Source organism: Xenia sp. Carnegie-2017, unplaced genomic scaffold (assembly GCF_021976095.1).
Source record: "Xenia sp. Carnegie-2017 unplaced genomic scaffold, XeniaSp_v1 HiC_scaffold_16, whole genome shotgun sequence".
In the NCBI taxonomy this organism is placed as follows: Eukaryota; Metazoa; Cnidaria; class Anthozoa; order Malacalcyonacea; family Xeniidae; genus Xenia; species Xenia sp. Carnegie-2017.
This window is the reverse complement of record NW_025813469.1, coordinates 5,255,915-5,271,613: the sequence shown is the minus strand read 5'-3', so window position 1 is coordinate 5,271,613 and position 15,699 is coordinate 5,255,915. Positions and strand designations below refer to the sequence as shown.

General features: G+C 35.4%; 1 protein-coding gene across 1 annotated transcript in view; it reads left to right on the top strand.

Annotated features, from left to right (window-relative positions):
- Positions 1-2,211: 2,211 nt before the first annotated feature.
- Positions 2,212-15,699, top strand: part of LOC124436367 (NEDD4-like E3 ubiquitin-protein ligase WWP2) — a 24,349-nt gene continuing 10,861 nt past the window's right edge. Inside the window, exons 1-14 of the mRNA XM_046986284.1 lie at positions 2,212-2,357; positions 2,917-3,034; positions 4,426-4,511; positions 7,956-7,984; positions 8,113-8,154; positions 9,277-9,382; positions 9,724-9,848; positions 11,628-11,823; positions 12,578-12,879; positions 13,907-14,098; positions 14,351-14,453; positions 14,527-14,622; positions 14,939-15,113; positions 15,582-15,639. Of these exons, the coding sequence (XP_046842240.1) occupies positions 4,492-4,511; positions 7,956-7,984; positions 8,113-8,154; positions 9,277-9,382; positions 9,724-9,848; positions 11,628-11,823; positions 12,578-12,879; positions 13,907-14,098; positions 14,351-14,453; positions 14,527-14,622; positions 14,939-15,113; positions 15,582-15,639 (1,444 nt within the window). The 5' untranslated portion in view covers positions 2,212-2,357; positions 2,917-3,034; positions 4,426-4,491. The remainder of the gene's footprint in view (positions 2,358-2,916; positions 3,035-4,425; positions 4,512-7,955; positions 7,985-8,112; positions 8,155-9,276; positions 9,383-9,723; positions 9,849-11,627; positions 11,824-12,577; positions 12,880-13,906; positions 14,099-14,350; positions 14,454-14,526; positions 14,623-14,938; positions 15,114-15,581; positions 15,640-15,699) is intronic.

The window sequence follows — 15,699 nt, the reverse complement described above, 5'->3', positions numbered from 1 at the left end:
TCGTGTGGTTTAAAACTTGTCTATTATCGATAATACAACTGTATATAACTCATTAGGGGTGTTTACATGAATCCGGAATGAACTCATTCCACTTTAAAAGAAATCCTACTGCATGTTTACATGAATCCGGAATGAGTCACAACTCGATCCGGATCTAGTTCATTCCTATTTTCATTCCGGATCAAAATTTCATTCCGGATCAAAATTTAGTTTTAATCTCATCTAAACGCGAATTGAGTTTAATTCTGGAATGATATTGTGATTAATGACGAAGCACTCATGGGCCATGGGTATTGTCTTCTGGCAAATTGAAGCTCGTAAGCAAATAAAGCGGCTAAATAGGCTAAATTGAGTGCGAAGAAAAACAACAATTAGTTTCATGCAAGAGTTAAGCTGTATAAACGCAGGAGCAAGAGAAAAAAAGGGTTGCTATAATGTTTATATTTTCCACCTTCAAATTTCAAAATTCCCGCAAAATGTCAATCCTTGTGTTGATTTCCCATGTAAACACGGATTAACATCACGTTTCGATCGGGATTGAAAGTCATTCCGGATTCATGTAAAGACCCCCTTACTCAACAGTGGTATTATACATCTCATGGTTGGATGCGCCGTATCTATAACTGCGCAACAGCATTATGTCATTGCATTACTTAGAAATAAAAAATGTTAACTGTGTTTGCACTGGCTTGTGCGAATCATGGAGACCATTGGGAGAACTCGAGAGCAGATGAGGGCAAGCTCAAAAACGAAAGTTGAGGGTGCTCAAGAGTTCTTCTGACTGACGTTTCCTAGGTTTGCATAAGCCATAAAAAAACATCTTTTATTTCTTTTGTAAAATAACAAAAATGCAAAATAGACAAATTTAAAACAAACGTCTTGAGTTTTTTTATGATTTGTAAATTCTCAGACTAATGTAAACACACCTATAGACCAGTAAGCGTGCACGCATTTTATGTCACCCAACGTTGCTCCCAATTAATTAAACAATGAAACAATCTGTTCTAAAATAAACATTTCTAAATCTATGCTGATTTAATAAAATTTTCCAAGAACAAAGCTAACACTTCCCAGAGAGTTACGCTTGACATTCGTAGAAAATTTGCATTTCTTTGACCGAGATGCAATGCAAGCATTCCTCAGCAAGCCTTGAAAATCCGTCGATTTTCGAAAAAAATTCCGTGAGCTGCTCAATCGTCTTGTTTTCAAAGATCGATTCACGAAATTTTAATCCGTATAGGTTGACCTATTGCATATATGACTAGAGAAAGCAAGAAAAAAGAAAGCAGATTAAAGATAACAGGCTACGGCAATAATTTTCTAAATTTACGTTCATTCAGTTGTTTTCACATTTTCGATATACATTAAAATTTTCACATGACGAATCAATAATTTAATGAATCGTCTTACACCACACCAACCAGAGTTGCGATTTCTACCACTGCGTCAGAGATTCCAATTCGTTACGCAATTACATAGTAGTATAGCTGTAGCAAGTCGGCAAAACGCTTTATTTAAAACATGATTCAATTCCCCTTCTTATCGAGATTAGTTTAAAATTTATTGTGATTTAGTGCACGACATAGTGTGATTCTTATGTAAACGTTTAGAAGAGGTAACTGCAGAAAAACTCATAAAACGTTTAATTGAAACAGACTGAAGAGTTCATAAAGAAACTGCTTTTGTGTATCAGTTTTTCGAGAAGTCTTGAAATACTAAAAGTGTTCAACGTTTACACGTATAATGACCTAAGACAATTAGTTCACCAAAATAAACCTTTAAATTGTATTCAGTGAGTCCATGACGATCGTTATATTGTTACTTATTACCGTGAAACTTTTTTCGACCTCATCTCACTAGAATGCAATATAGATAAAAGTATTAATGCAGTCATGCTATGCGCTGTAAGCCAATTGCAAACACACGTAATTACGTCTTAGCATTCCTTCGCATTTTTCGCAATTGGTTTTGAAGTGACAAAGCACATTTGTGTACTTAACACATTTCCGAAAAGGAAGGTAGGTGGACGTGGGCCCAAAATCTTTAATTCTGTTCGCATTAATCAAAGCTAAAGCGAGTTCGATCTTTCGCAGAAATTATGTTCCTCTCACAAATTTCTATTACCGAAATATATTTCTTCCTCATATGTCTCCAAAGAAACGATGACAACGTGTTTCAACATCTCAATTTCATGGGATCCAATGACGTAATGCTCTCATGGTCACGTGTCATGAATATAATCAACAGATACACAGAACGTTCGCAAATTCTTGAATAAAAAATAGGGAAGTATTTTATAAAAACTACGTGATCTACTCCGTCATAACCGCTCACAGCAAAAGATATCATAATCAACGGTAATGTACCTTTTTTCGTTCGTTTTGGTCGACAATATTTTTGCTTTTTCAACCAGTTTTGACGCAGTGTTTATACCGACATGTCCGCCATTTTTGTTTGGAATGTCATAATATCGAAAACGTTTTTGCTTTTGAAGTACATTTTTGTGAATATTTTGTGGCTTTGGTCACTTCCGTCCAACTTATCATTAAAACCATAATTTCATGGAGATTGTGGTGAAAACGCAATGTTGAATTACTATCGTGTGATGTTTCGATTTTCTCTTGTCTTTTCTCACCCGGCACTATAGTTCATACGTTCTTCATATTGCCAGGACAGATATTCCTGTTTACCACATTCGATTGTTTGGTAAAATACTCGTTTTAAATTGTCGCCGAATTGAAATAAGATCTCGTTTTATCGTTTCGTTTGTACGTATTTGACAGTCGTGTACATATTTTTGTGAAATTGCGTATGTGGAAATGATCTGCAGTAAAGTGCGAATATTTGACTGAAAACTTGTCACGTTTGTATTTAAACAACGTATTGAATTTAAACATTTTTCTACGTGTATTTTAGAAATGTATGGAGATCGGCTGTCTCTCTCGCTTGTCATGTAATTACTGGTGATATGATCTGAATCCCATCTATCGACCGACATACACAAAGTTCTTATTCAATTCCAGCAATTTGTGAAGTACGTATGAATTTTTTGCTCTTTTGATTAATCACCATTCCAATATTTGTATTAAATGCCCTAGTTGATTTTGGGAGAAAAATGTTTGCGAAGTTATTTATTTTAATAATATTGAAGTCAATAATATTTCATGAATGTACATATTTCCTTATGCAAGACATTACGTGTTTCATATAATTTTGAAAAGTGCATTTTCTCGCGAATGAATTTCGCCTCAGTACTACCCACCGTTTGAAAATATTCACTTGTGTGACTGTACTTCCTGGAACAATTTTTTTTCATTTTGTGAATGTGTTTAGTGCATCTATGCCTTTTTGCCTGTAAGCACATTTTATTAGTTCAAGCAAGCTATTTTATCACATACATATTATTTTCAAAATAGATAGCTACATATGTCAGTGTCTGTGAATTGACCCTAACACTATGATTGGCATTAAAATCATCAACTGTCATTGTGTTAAACCATCATTGCCTACAAGACTTTGTGCTCTATTTAATTATTGATGTTTTTGGCCATTAACTTATGGCCGGAGATTAGAGCAGCAATTTTCCAAAGCTGAGGTTTGAGCAGAAGTTTCATCAACATTATGTTAAATGAACTTTGAACATTCATTGTTTTATGTAACTTTGTATTTTAATTATTTCATTTCCACTACATTGCAACTATTTCAGACTTTAGTGTTTGCCGTGGGCAACATTAGTCGAGTGCCTGCTGTAGCAAAAAAATTTGCAGTTTTTTCACTTTAAAAAGTTAATTAATGTGACGAAATATTTCTGCTACATGTTTAAAATAATTGGTACTGGGCTAAATCCAGCTTGCTGTGAAGTAGGTAAAGTTCAATTGTTATGAAGTACTGGGCTAGATCTTTTTGTTTAATAAATAATACATGTACCACATTTGTTACTAAGATGTCAAAGTTCTAGAAATTGCCGATGGGACACAATTGGATAGCTTATGCTTATGTAAGACTTATTTTGACTGACTATGGAATTTGCAATTCATCATTCAATTTGAATTTCAGAATTTGATGGATAATTTCTTCAAACTCTGCACATAATGGTGTAACAATATGATATATGGCTTTGGCTAAGCAAACATTGGTTTACCATGTGAAAATTTACTTCACATCTCGGGATAGTCATTAACAACTACCAAACATCAATTTTTCTGTGAAATTTTTTATCATAATTTTTTGTGATGATTTTGATGTTTTTTTTCTGCTGCTCAATTGGAAGTTTAAAATTTTTTTGCTGTTTTTGATCTTTTCTCTCTTATCAGACTAAATAGATTATAAATTCATTTTTCATTCTCAAGAACTTTTTAATTGCCATTGTCTGTGATAGCTTTCTAAAGCACCTTCATTTTACGCAAATAATTTTGTGTTTTTTAGAAACTGGAGTTCCAGGATTTTGATCTGAACGAATCAGTAATTACAATTGATGATTCAGAATTTGTCATGGTAGATACCCTATCAGGGTGAGATTCATTATTTGATGAACTTGTAATGATTTGAAAGCACCTTTAAAAATAATAAGGCATTTTGACTTAGTCATAGAATTTTATTGTCTAAGTTAGTCTTTTGTCCACCTTCAATGCATGATCACCATGAACTGGAAAAATTTTCCGTCATAGTTTATACCATAGTTTTTGATAAAAATTGTTCAAGCTGGGACATATGCATACATATATAAGCTGAGTTATATTGGGATGCTGAGTTATCACCAATGGATGCATATATAAGTCCTGGATGGGCGACTTTTCACAAAGGGGATGTTTGTATGCATATTTGGGAGGGAAAAAGGATCAGTGTAACTGGGTTGACAAAGTTTGGTAGAAATATGCAAAATATGAAAAATAGAACTATGCAATGTTAAGTATGTTCATATTATGTTTGGGAAAATCTGGCAGCATTTGAGAATAGAACCCTGCAAGCGCAAATGAAATGTTTGACACTCATATACAAAATGATATAATATTATAGACATTTCACTTTGATTATAATCAAAACATTCTTTCTAGTTTTACTGACTTTAACAAAATTTTGATAGAAAGCTTAGCTAAGTGTATTTCCCAAATGATATATGCAATTCATACTGGAAAATTCGTGAATGCTTGTGAAAATTAATAGTTCTATTTTGATAAGGTAAATTTGCTGCTATTTATTCCAAAGCCATTACCAGAGAATCGTCATACCGTAAATGCTCGCTTTACCACCGCGGCGTTTATTCAATTTTCTCGAATTTGAATGCGGTGCTTATGCGTCAGCGGCGCGAAAGCGAGCATTTCCTATAATATGAAGCCTAAGCTATTTGCTACTAAGGCATGCAATGTTGCCATACATGCAAAAAATTTTCTAGATTTGGTCTGATGGGCTTAGATTCGCACACTTGCTTTCTGTAGTTGCAAAATTCAGAACGGAGCATTGTTTACGCTCATCTGAACTAATCTGTTGAAAAATTTACGCACGTATATGGTCGTATTATGTTCCTGCGATTTTAGTAGTGTTCAAGTAGAACTGTATCAAGTCTAACGTAGTTATCTTTTTTTTCTTAGATCATAAGTTTAGCTACTGAAAATTTTGGTTTGATTTTTGTTTTTCAATCAAAAGCTTATCAATTCGAAAGTTTTACATGAACTACATACGTAATACTAAATATTTCAGTCTAAACATTTTTTCCAAAAAATTTACTTTAAAATTCAGTCGCCGTGTATCCGCATAATTATGCCGCGTCTATAAAAATCTCGTAGATCAAGATGAAGCGAGATTCGTGTGAATTTCCACTTCATTTTTTGAAAGAAAACTTTATGCTGACACGAATTAGTTTCCAAAAGACCGATCGTTGAGTTCTATTCTTAATTTCCGCTGTTTCGTGGAAACTTGAATCTAAAACATTCAACAGAAGTACATATTGATTATTTTAATTGTTTTCACATGTTTCGTCAGTCTTCTCTACTGTCCAGTGGTTGCTACCTAACTCATCTTCATTATGTCGAAAATTTTTCATCGTGTGACAGCGAACTCGCTTTGTCTTAGAATAATGCCGTAAAATATGTGAAAATTTAACTTATTTGGACAGGCATGTGCTAAAACGTGGACTGGGCACGCACTGCGGACTGTAGCGTATTTTTTTACAAACAAAATAAGTAGCTACAGTTAACAATTTCGATTGCTAAGCGCTGCGTCTGTATCGAGTTCTCTGAAGTATTATTTATTTCAACTATAAAATTTCACTTTTAGCAAATAAACTATGCTATATTGCCTTGTAACTTGTAAAAAATAAAGCGAAATGATTGAACATCGCTACATCGCCCAACTATACATGTAAAAAGATGCGGCTACAAAACAGCAGGATTCAGTACAGGCTTACGGATGTATTATAATAGCTTTCAATAACGAGTGAGCACCATTTGGGCATAATATGGATGTGCATGAACAGCTTATTTGAAGAGCAGGCATGCAAATTTAATAGTGAAGAGAAAAGGCTCTCTTGCCTGTCCACTTTTAGTCAATATAAATAATTTATACTCCAAACTTCTTTCGGCGTTCGTTCCGTCTACAAAGGTGATGGAAATGGTTTGTCAAAAGTTCTAGCGATTGTTAAAATATAACCAGTCGGGAATTCGGCTTTCGAAATGAATAACACAACTCGGCATATGATGTGAAAGTATGACATAATAATCAACATTTCGTTTCATTTTTGAGAAGTTATTAGCCATTATATAGGTTAGTTTTAACTTGCTAAATGGAATTTTACGGATTAACTTTAAAATACTTCAGAAAATTCCAACACGCTCAGCGCTTTGCGATCGAAATTGTTAACTTCTACACCGCGATTAACTCGTAATAATTTACTACTTCCAAACAAGGACAAACTGATCAAATGCTCACAGTCTGCAATCCATGGTTCAGTCCAGGTTTTACAAAATAGCATTTTCACATTAATATGGTCTCAATTATCTTAAGAAGAGTAAGTTATAAATAAACTGTGATAGATAAGTCCAGCGTATATGAATGAGCGATCTGACTTGAAATACGTGCGTGGGTTTGCTTACCTATTTGCTGTTCGAGATTTTTCGTTCTGGGCAAATTAAAATTTTAACCACGTGATAGAGAGGCAAATAATATGTAATAATGAAGTCGGATCGTTTTCGACTTTATTGCATGTGACGCGAAAGTTTTTTTCAGAACTGCTTTTACGTAGAATTTTGAATTGAAAATTTATCACAACACGCTAACTATTTTCAACATGTGAGCTGCTTTCCACATGTGACGTGCGCTAATTTACAAAAAGAGAACAACTTTAACAAGAATACTACATTTACATAGTGCAGTGCATAATAAGATTAAATCACTCTAAATGTAGTATAAAGTCAACAAACTATTTACATTTTACCATCGCGAAATTACTTTGGGAAAGTGGGCAGCGATTTTGCTTTGAAAAGACGCGATGGAACTAGATTCTTTGAGTTCAGTTGGTAATAAGTTCCAGATTTGTGGACTCATTAAATGCACGCAGTGTTCTTTTAACACCACTTAAGTTAATACGAACTGGGGCAAGAATGAGTCTACACATTGTGCTCTGAATAACTACCGTAACTTGGGCAATTCTATCAAAAATGTATAGTGTATTTTTCATTTTAAATCTTTACTAAATCCGTAACTTTGAATTGGAACTTTTGAAATCGCGATTGGATAGATATGTGTTTGTACATATGAGTAGATAGTAATAAGCATTGTAGCTAGATATTTTCAAATTTTATAAAATACCGGACCCCCTTGAAAAACACTCGTGTGATGTGCATAAGTATCCTGAAAACATATAAACATAAACATAAATAGAAATAAATAAATATGAATGTGTTTTAAAAAATCTTTGTGTATATTGCATAAATAATTTACTTTTTTGTCTATTTTTGTAGAACGACTTTCTTTCAGCTTGATTTATCAGGTAAAATGTCCTACGCATGTTGACTTTTATTGTTGTTGCTGTTGTTTTTTGTAAGATACGAATTAACTGGTCAAGCTACTTGTGTGGTGATTTTAGTTACCCTTGCGAATTGTGTTGTTTTACTTTAGTTACGAAGGCGAAGCTCAAAGAACAAAGTGGCTGGTTGTTTAGTAAGTTAAATGTAGAACTCGACAAGGGTTCGGTTAATTACTCGGTTAACGAGTTAATTACTTTGTTCTGAACTTGTCAAAATATGCATATACCAACTCATAGGAAATTCCATTTAGATTTTTTCTTTCAAAGCTTATTGTTGGTTTTCCCAGTAAAGCTCTGATGCGCGCGGGCTCAGAGTGGGATTTTCCTCATTTCATTACAACGTTTCTATACTGATACTGATATCAAGCAGCCCGTTTTCCCCTCTTGCAATGTAAATGTTCAATATTCGACCAGTAGAAAAACAACAAATAGACTTGGTTAAGAATTGAATAATAATTTTGCTCAAAAAATAACATTGTTTGAGATTAGGAGCGGAACATTGGGCTGGCTTTGCCACTGAGATTGAGATTATTTCAACAAGTTTAGTGGCATTTTGAAACTCCTTCATATTAATTGTTAGCAACCGAAACTTTGCACAAAAAAGTCTCATATATGAATAGTCACTCTACAAACTTTTTGCTTGGCAATGTTGAATGAAGTTAGGAAAGCAAGTCGTTCGTCGGATCCAGTCAAAGTATGACATCAAAAATACGACACTAGCGACCATCAAAGCGTGCAACTCTTGGTACGTTTTGATACGGAAACATTGTTCCATGATTTTTTATTTATGGAGCTTCATTTGTGCAAAGTTTCGCTTGCTAAACTAGTTTATATGAACAATTTTTTTAAATATACGCTTAAGTAGCCCTTTTAACTCCGATGCGTTTAATCTTTGTATTCCTTATTTTCCGCGGTCAAATTGGAAAAGTATCAAACACATGGGTCAGTTATTTTAAAATCTAAATAAAAAACTATTGCCATAATCATGTGCACACATGTATATGCTCCCAGTGTCTCCTTTTTTTTTCACTTGCATGTCCCCCCCGTGTCTCGTTTTTACACTTTTATAGGCTCCTCATGTCTCCTTTTTTTCACATGCATGTCCCCCCCGTGTCTCCTTTTTACACTTTTATAGGCCCCTCGTGTCTCGTTTTTTTATGACTGTAATTCGTACATAGTACTATTTTATTTGTGAAAAAAAGTGTGGATCACGATGTGCATGGCGTTTTTTGTAATAATATCAGCTTGTTCTTTAGCCAAAGGTGACCCATATGCGAAAGTCGTTGTTGATAATCACCCTGCCAAGAAAACAGAAACCATCAAAAAGACCTGGGAACCAGTATGGAATGAACATTTCGTTGTGTGAGTGCGATGCCCCATGTAATTTCACATGCTCTTTAACATTGGCTGATTCAATGCTAGACAAAAAAACGTGAAGTCGCCAATTTTAGATATAAAATGCCTTCATAACGATTTGTTCGACTTCGACTTTTACACCTAACTTGACTCTTAAGACTACCGCTAATGTTGTCGAAACGTCAGTCATTACCAACAGTCCTTCTTGGGACTCTACTAACTTAGACCATCTACATTTCAAAACGTCTAGCGATACTCCAGGGATCAAACCATTCACTTTATATGAGTTTTATTATGACCAAAATATGAACTTAGCATCAGGTCATAATGCATCGTTGATTTTTCAGACTGATCACGCCGTACAGTAAAGTGGATATTGAAATTTTGTGCAAATTTCCATTGAAAAGTGACGTATCTGCTGGTAAAGTTTCCTTGAACATCAACGAGTTGCTTCACGCCAATAATGGACAATGTAAGTTGAACGTTAAGGAATTATAGAAAATTAGCTTTTCTTGCCTTAGCAACGGCTTGATTTCTTCGGCACTACGCGAGTTATAAGTAAATGCAATTGTGCTGTTTGATGATGTTTTCATTGAACATCACGCTCAAAAGGAAGGCGTATCTTCTAAACAGTTTGCTTGCATCGCTTTTCATTTTCGAGAGATGCAAGAGTACTTTGTAGCTATAATGTCTGCTTTACACAACTTGTGACGTCACATTGCACGAAGAATTTTGAAACAGTAGATGTATTTGTTGACATGTTAGCTACAGAGCAGAATTCCTTGTTAATAGTGTAAAAATTGCATAATCTTTACAACTAAAAGTTGCAAATAACAAAAAGACGTCAGTTTGTAGCGACTTATCATGCAAAATGATGCCACAAGTTACAAAAATTTCAATATCTCGAGAAAAAATTGATGTGCATAAACTTTTTTAGAAAGTCCGCTGTCATTTCTAAAAGTTTTGTTGAATGAAAATATCATTTAAAGCGCACGTAGCCTTTAATTTTTTTTTAATGAATGTAGTGATAAATTAGCTGTAATTTTATTGCTCACGACGAAGTGGTCGCATGTGGGGTCTGGTACCTAAAATATGACGTGAATTTCCGATAATATCATATATGTTCCATCTTCTGCTATTTCCTCACTCCAAGTTGGGAAACATACGCTAAAGGAGTATGGTATACGCTTGCAGTAGCATTAAGATATCATAATAGGGTATTGCAATGTTATTCAGCAAGTGCTTTCCGGAAATCACGTGGTCCTTAACCAAACAAGTGTTTCACAGGAGTTTTTATCCTTTAAAAAAATTCTTTCACAAATGTTATTCTACATCTACCGTTTATAAATTTGTACAAAATATTAAACTTAGGTGACATTTAAAGTGCCTATATCAGCCTTAGGGAAATAATCTATTTTGATAGAGTTGACCATTTTAAGAACATTTGCGATATATTTTAAAATACGAAAATTTGATCTTCCTTGACTTTTTGGGCCTCGAAGTTCGCTTTTTTCATGTTTGACCGTGAGGTGCTGTGACTGGACATTAACGCAGTAGTTTATAGTATAATTTTTATCAAAGTCAAGAAATTTATTTTTTATTAAACTCGAGTTATATTATGCACTTTGTGATTGAATCACAGTTTAGTTCTACAGCGTTAAAAAGGAGCGTGTTCTCCAATGTACGTTACTTTGGTAAACTGGACCCAGTCATGACACATCACGGTCAAACACGAGAAAAGCCAACTTTGAGGCCCACAAAGTCGAGGAAGATCAAATTTTCGTTTTATAAAATATATTACAAATGTTTCTAAAAAGGTCAACTCTATCTAAATATATTATTTCCATGAGAGTGATGTGGGCACTTTGAATAGTAAAATTGTTCGGTTGTATGTATTTTAGCCTCTAGTGTAATAGTAATAGTTAATTACTTACACCGAGTATCTAGTAAGCTAAAATATCGTGTGGTTTACAACAATAAACATAAAAAGTACAATTAAAAATAATTATGATTATCTACTACTATTTACTATTCGAAATACTTAAAAATACTATGAATTTACATTACTTATAACTATGAAAAATTCAAACTATAATATCTTCTAAAATTGCCTTACAAAATAAAAATGTTTACCTTCATCAATACTAATATTTTATTTATTTATACTACAAAAATGCAGACTATGTTTGGCGTACATTAATTATGCTTATCGTATAAACATTGGCAATTGTTTGCATATTGATCTTTTAAGTCAAAAACCTGAACTTGGAACTGGAACTTACGAGTGGTAAAGGTTCATCTGCCGTGACCACCGGACTGCTTGATCTAACTCTTAATGGACTTGATAATATCAATATGGCGAACTATCCGATAGCTGGTCGAAGAGCCAATGGTAGCGTGCCTTCTGCTGCAGCCATGACTTCATCCTCACCTGACTCTCGGCAAAGGTAAAGCAATCATTGCGAAGAACTTCTAAAATGTTAATATCTTTGCACGTTCAGGGCTCGAAATACCGGCCGAAATGTGTCCAGACAAGATGAAAAATCAACTTTATTTTACCTGAATCAAAGTTGATTTTTGCCTGTCCAGCAGTACACTAAACTTGCTCCAAATAACGTAAGACTGCAGATTTTCCTGTTTGATATTCTAAGCTTTTCGGGAAGATGTGAAAATGTGGACGGTGAGAATGACAGGCAAGGTAAAAAATTGACCGGTAAACAAGCATTTTCAACTGGTCATTGACTGTTGACCGGCTGTTTTTTTGAGCACAGCATGATAAGCTAAAAGAAGGTTTAAAAACCCATCCTATCGAACATTTTTAAAATTAAACCTAGACTATCAACTTTACAACTGTATATCAACTCATCAAGAGCAGACATTAGTCGTAAATATCGTCAGTTTTGCCATTCTTCAAGATGGCGGCTTCTTGCCTCACTCGTAACTATAGAATTTGGCCGGAGTAAGGTATCTAGTAGATTGGGTTCTAGGTCATTGATATATATAAATGCACATATATTCAAACATAAAATAATAGCTCCAACTAAAACTTAGGGCAATTAATAAATACTTAAAAGGAAAGATAGATTTTGCATTCTTGATGTGCATGTCTAAGTAAAATTATTTTCCAGGGCTAGGGTCGTGACTGATAATGCAAAATAACATTACGACTCAATAAAAGGCTTTCCTTTTCATTCTTACTAGTAATTCGAATGGCCCTGTCCCGAGGCGACCTGCACCACCAAGGCCTCCTCGTGCATCTCGTCCGATGAGCATGAATGCCGACTCCTCTAGCAGTCCTGGTGCCGCAGGCTCATCCCAGGGCGATGAGCGACCGCCCCCGCTTCCAAAAAGAACCAGTATGCCGGTAATACCCGCCATTCCACCTCCTCCAACGCGAACTAATGGGAATACACCATCAAGAAGGGAGTCTGGATCCAGGGTTACGCCGTCAAGAGATAATCTCGCGACACAGGGTCGAAGTCAACAGTCAATTACACCAACCGGTAAGGCTATAAATGTTCTTGTTTAAGAAGAGATGGATTTGATTTTTTTGTACTTGTGTCCTGTTTAAAGTAAAGAGCTCGGGGTCGAGTGCAAATATTTTATGATAGTTTACCATGGGACATACTTGCTTTTGTTTACAACCGGTAGTGTAGCAAGCCTGCATGTTTACTCCTGCAGCCAGCCCGCAATTTTAGTCCCGCATTAGCTAGCCTGCAGGTTTAAACGTGCTCTGCAAATTTCAGAACATCATTATTTAGTTGTTTGGAAACTATTTTTTTGCGACGAGCACAGAAAAATTGGTATGACTACGACACTCGTAACAACAAATGTATTTTGGTTGATGTTTGTCTCATGTTTTTTCCCCGATAACCCTCTTCAGCAAACTGATTCATATAACTCGAAGTTCCTCCGCCCCGTTCAGGGGCACGAAATTTGGAAGCTTTTTAACGGGCGTTCGCTGCATGCATGATATCGTGTTATGCTGTAATAACCCTTTATTTCACAAGTTTTTTGTTCCTTTGATTTTGATGTTCGCCATGCTGCAACGCTGGGAGAGAAAGGATTGACTTAATTTACATCGCCATTTTGTATATTGTTTCGGGAAAATTTATTCGTTAGTTTTCTGCGGTTTGCTTGCAATCTTTGATAGCAAGCAAAAAAGAAGATACGTGCTGTGGATATTGATACTAATTTAGTGTACTCATGCTAAAATTCCCTCTCGTGTCAGTCATTGAAACGATTATCTGATTCAATAAATCTTCAAAATTGCACAAACGCACAAATGCGCGTCATTTTTTTGAAGAGTTTCTTAACTCACCTCAAACCAGTGAACCTTTGCACTTGCATTTTCCAGTTTCCAATTTCCTTTTTCCATATTTGCTGAGTGCAAGTGTTATGTTGTTTAGCATAATTTTTTTCTCGTTTTACTAAATCGGAAAGTTTAGTTTGTTGTGCTAAAAAATCATAGCTAGTTTGGCTGCCCTTCTTTTTAAAGACTTTAAAAAGATAACGTTATCTATTTGTTAGCTTCAACTTCCACTCCTTCTGGCACTACAAGAGAGAACAGCACTACATCCTTGAACACCACCGGCACACCACCGTTTGGGGCAAACAGGCCCCTACCTCCCGTCCCCACGGGGACCACACAAAGCTCTGCGTCACCACCTACTAATGCCAACAGACCGGCTTACTCTCAAAACGCACAGCCAAATAACCTTGGTAAGTTAAAAGAAGAGAGAGATTCAATGTATGTTTTCATGATTTAATGTGTGTTTCTCACATCATTATGACTGGACACTTAGACGACGGAAAAAGAACTGTTTGTGTTAGGCTGTTCAAGAAGAGAGTAAACATAAACATTTAGATTTTTTGTTTAACGTAAATCTTGATTCAAATAAAAACCCTCAAATAGTTATCATGTTGCCACGGCAACAACCCTCTCACGATCAGAATGTTTCGTATTTCTTTTAGTGAATGGCACCGCGAATTCCAATCCGGCTGCTGGAACTCCATCTTCTACTCCTCATTCTGCACCGGCTCGTCCTGCGGCCAACGAAGTGCCCCTTCCTGCTGGGTGAGTTTTATTTTACACCAACAGGTCTACTTGCTTTGATTGAGAATGGTTTTACAGTATTTCTCTTTTGTAGCTGGGAACAACGCGTCGATCCTCACGGTAGAGTTTATTATGTTGATCATAACACTCGCACGACGGCCTGGGAACGACCTCAACCATTGCCTAGCGGGTAAGAAAAGCTAATTGCGGGCTCGTAATCAGGGCGTGCATTGCTTGCCAGTGCACATTTATTTTGCATCATGAACTGTGACAACTGCACATCTCCAAAACAGTTCATCCCTCTCCCACTAAAGAGTATTCGTAGCTACTTCTGTAGACATTTAAATGACGTCTGGATCTCAAATTGTCCTATTTTGTTACAGGTTTTACCTTCCCTTCCCAGTTCTTTACAAACTGGGTTTTTTTACGATTTTGTGTTTAAATATGTCCAGTGTTAAGGTAGTAATTTGGAAGTAATTTTAATGCAATGCTTGTATGAATTTTAGCTGGGAACGACGAACTGACGAGCGTGGCCGAACGTATTACGTCGATCACAATACGCGCACGACGACATGGCAACGGCCGACGCTGGAAACGGTCAGAAACTTCGAGCATTTTCAAAATCAACGCTCACAGTGGCAAAATGAAAGAACACATTTTCAACAACGTTTCTTATTGCCAGTAAGTGCGATGTTTATTTTGTAAAACTGTTCTCCTTTAGCTGGTTAACATGAAATCACCTATTCTTGCTGAATTCTTATTGAATGCGACACTGAACTTGTGGTTTTATGGTTAATTTTTTAAAATCAAATCACTTTTGAAGACACGAGATATAAGTACAAGTGAAGTCATGTTTTACGCATTTATTTATTTATTTATGTACGTATGTATTTATTTTGTAAAACATATTTAGGAAAGAGAAAACATTTTCCGAGATTCCTTAGACTGGAGTATAAATGTATTATGGACCTAAGTTTCAACATCAGATCACTTCTTATGAAGATGCCAGACTGTAGTATAATAGGATTTAAGTTTTAACATGAGATATCTCTCATGAGAACTTCAAACACATATATATTTGACAGCACTATAGACCAAACTATTTTTTTTAGTGGTTTAAGTAGATTTCTAAAATATTTAATATTTCAGCAAAATTCCGCGGCTCCTGCACCAGATGATCCCCTCGGCCCATTACCACATGGCTGGGGTAAGTTAATTGATGTAGGACATTTTTTTCTCTCACGCCTTTGAATATATCATTATGAAC